At 42.2% G+C, this 3,653-nt stretch overlaps 1 protein-coding gene across 1 annotated transcript; it reads left to right on the top strand.

Annotated features, from left to right (window-relative positions):
• The first annotated feature begins 222 nt into the window (after positions 1-222).
• On the top strand, positions 223-1,499 carry LOC119169994 (uncharacterized). The gene is made up of 2 exons (XM_037421006.2): positions 223-515; positions 836-1,499. The coding sequence occupies exons 1-2, from the start codon at positions 363-365 to the stop codon at positions 1,406-1,408; spliced, it is 726 nt and encodes a 241-aa protein (XP_037276903.2). The 5' UTR covers positions 223-362; the 3' UTR covers positions 1,409-1,499.
• Positions 1,500-3,653: the final 2,154 nt, after the last annotated feature.

Raw genomic sequence — 3,653 nt, 5'->3', positions numbered from 1 at the left:
TAGCCGTATAATATTTTAGAACGTTATAATTCTAAAATATTATATATATATATATATATATATATATATATATATATATATATATATATATATATATATATATATATATATATATATATTCTTCTATCGCAATGCCAACTGGTAGGTGTTCTGTGGCAATGCTCTATGTTTACACATATCTGCATGACAGTAGACATCAGTGGCTTCGCGATTGTTGTCACAGTAGTCACATCTTTCGAGCTGTTGCTTTGTTGCATTTTTCTGTGTGCTGGGAGCATCGGCAAGACTGTGCATGTATTTATTAACGGTGGTATGACTGAGCGAGACCAAGAGTGTGTGCGTCGAGCGAGCAAGCTGTGATAATGCCTGGGCATTGCTGTGTACCAAAGTGTCGCGGGAACTATGATGGTGGAAAATGTGTGCGCGTGTTCACGTTCCCCTTGGACCCAGCCAGAAAAACTCAGTGGATCAAAGCCATTCGTCGTACGGACTTCACACCAGGAAAGCGATCGGTGGTAAGGCTAACCTTTCTAACAAGTGCCGTTGACTTCACTTCCTCTACAATGAATAACACCTCGTTGATTAATGTGCGAGGTAACGAGCGCACCTACTCTAGATTGATTAGAATACTTGTATAGCCAATATGCTTTTGCGCTGTCAGATTTTAAGCCAATACAAAGTGACACAGTACAGGTGAAATTGGGCACCACTGAATTTTTCGGGGAACATGCGAAGTATCTCATGCTCGTGCCCATCGCTTTGCTGCCACGAGCATGAGATACTGCTTTTGAACTTGAAACAGTACGTTGTTTTAATGTATTTTTCAATGTCCCAGGTATGCGAACGCCACTTCAAACCGTCCGACATGGTAAACACGACAAGCTACACGGATACAAGGACCGGCAAAGTAATTGATGCAAAGCTGAAGCTGACACGTCTTCGACCTGACGCAGTTCCAAGCCGAATATTGCCAAACTGTCCCACTTATTCTTCTGCCCGTGCTGCAACTGCATCTCGAGAGGCCTCGGATGAAAAGAAAACTCGTCGAGAAGCAGCTTTGCTCCAAAATGCCATCAACCAGTCCATTGCGATGCATAACGAGGAAGAGCGAAATAACAATGTTGATACTTTTAAGGCACTCTTGAACTGTCTCCCTCGTATGAAGGCTTCGAAATTCTGGACAGTTGCTACACAGCATGACTGTGTACTCTTCCTCAACCTCATTGTCGACGATGCACCTGCAATCAAAAAATCTGTAAAAATCACAAAGGACCTTTTTTTAAGCCTGTTCTTTGAAGATGTCAAGGTGACCAAAATTGATGGCATAGACATTCCAGAAACAGTGAATGACATGCGGTGCTTGACACGTTTTCTGGAAGCTGTTGAGCAATTGGATGAGACATCTTGAAGGTTTAGGACAAGATGGAGGACATACTAAAGGCCGTGGTCTCACTTCTTGAGGGCGCATTGAATCAAGAAATACAAAACAAAGAGCGGTGTGATGCTTGTATTTTTCTAAGGAAACAAGTCATGCTCCCCACTTTTAAGCATGTCACCCCACTACTCTTCAGACTTTCAGGTATTTTTGAGTGTTTTATTTACTATCACTCCTCATGCCTATTGTTACTTAACGTATTGTTACTTAACGAACTAAAAAGGTTTGAAAATGCCTCTTGGGTCAACAATCAGAAGGGTATGCTTCTTGCATTTCTGTTGTGAATCTGGCAGCTGAACAGCTGGTCAGTTCATTTCTGCTGTGTGTGAAAGAGCTCGTGACCACAGTGCAGGATCACGAGAAATCTGTGATACTCATGATGAATGAAATATATATACAACTGTATTTGGATTACAAAGGTGGCATAATTGTCGGCGTTGCCAGTAACGCTTCAAATGCAGCCGACAGCACATGCATTTATGATGCAGATCCTTCTTTTATCTCAAGAAAATGTTTTCATGTTTTGCCAATTGATAAAATATGTTGAACAGCATCACAGTGTCCCCACCCCCCCCAGACCATCATGAATGAGCTCGAGAATTTCGCTCTTTGCATTGTTGCTTTTATCGCAGACAATTCTATAAATCTCACAATAAAGTCTTTTTTTGAAACTTCATTAAAAGCCAGCAGCAGCTCACACCACACCCATCAGAACCGACACGTCCTCCTTTTTTTGTTATTGATCCTGTTCACCTGTTAAAATATGTCCAGAACAATTAGATTGACCAAAAGAACTAAGGAACGTGCATGTTTTCTCCTTCTATTTCGGACCTGCCGAGCAACCAAAAAATCCTTACTGCATCACTAACAAGTTCTCCTGAGGTCCTCTGGGAGCAGTGGCGGCTTGTGCTGCTCAGCTCGGAGGTTCAAGACCAAAAATGGGTTATCCAGCAGGCCAGGGAGGCTGTACAGAGACAAGGTCTCCCGGTACCTCCTTGTGCGTTCTAGCCCAGACCACAAAGATGCCGGATACGGAAATAAAGTTTATTCATCATCATTCAAAACCCTCTATGACCTTCCGGCAAAGGAGCAAAATAACTTGCAAAAACTGCTCCACTGCTCTCAGTAAGAGCTCTCAACCCTTCCGGCATGCCAAGCAGCGATGTTCCGTAATACGCCAAAGAATTCCCATTCAGACACCTGAAAATTCCCTATATTGGGGATTTTCTCTGCAAACGTTTACGAAATTCCTAACATATTTCCTTCCACGACAGTAATAATTTCCGCCCCCATCCACATACCCTATAATTGCACGTGTCTTGCATACCGGCAACTTTTGAAATTATGACTAGTCCCTCTACTGCCACACTACAAAAGCATGACTTTATTAATTTCATTTACTGTTAGTACACTGGGCATTGTGGGCTATATGTCTAATGCCAACAGTGAACTATAAATCACTCCGCGTAATTATCAAAAACAAATTCGAAGAGCTGAGCTTGTGGGATGCATGTGCCAAAACCGATTACAGCAGATCAAGGTGCACTGTGACCACCAATTATTGGTAGTCATAGGAGAATTAAAACCATTCCTGAAATGCCCTACGATATCACAAAGATTCCCTTTCTCCCTCTGGCTCAAAATGACAGGTGAAAATTCTCTAAAAAACGGAAAATTTCTCTGCATGGAACATCACTGAATTGCAGAGGCAGAATGTTAGACTTGCCCTGAAAGTGTTCAATCGATCCATGACAGCTGCTTTATGAGCATATGCTAAGTGCTATAACTTGCAGCACGAAATTGTAACTGCAGACTTCCTAAAGATCGTTGAAAACTGGTGGAAGATTATCAATGTTGAGTCACTTAGAAAAGGACAGCTGCTTCGTATGACACTGCAGACTTCAACATCATTATTACTGTGCCGAGTGGAATGCCTCTGAAGCATTGTGCAGTGGCGACGCATGTTGGAGCAGTAGAAGTTCAATAACGGAATTCTCTCATGGGAGAGTCGCAGTGCTTCTCGACTAAGTACAGAGGCATTGGTTAAGCTTTTCACGCATTGCCTCGAAGACCTTGGATTTAACCACGAGCTCCTGAGAAAGTTTGAAATGGATTGTTTAGAGAAAAGATTTCGCAGGTACAACTTTCTGGATCTGAACATCATGTATGTCTCTATTAGGCTGGTATTTGAATTCGAATGCAAGCTTCATCCAAGTGT

This window comes from Rhipicephalus microplus, unplaced genomic scaffold (assembly GCF_043290135.1).
Source record: "Rhipicephalus microplus isolate Deutch F79 unplaced genomic scaffold, USDA_Rmic scaffold_21, whole genome shotgun sequence".
Lineage (NCBI taxonomy): Eukaryota > Metazoa > Arthropoda > Arachnida > Ixodida > Ixodidae > Rhipicephalus > Rhipicephalus microplus.
This window is presented reverse-complemented; position numbering and strand designations above follow the sequence as displayed.

Coding starts and splice junctions, on each gene's coding strand:
- LOC119169994 (XM_037421006.2), top strand. CDS start 363: ATGCCTGGGCATTGCTGTGTACCAAAGTGTCGCGGGAACTATGATGGT. Junction 516..835: donor CACCAGGAAAGCGATCGGTG/GTAAGGCTAACC, acceptor TCAATGTCCCAG/GTATGCGAACGCCACTTCAA.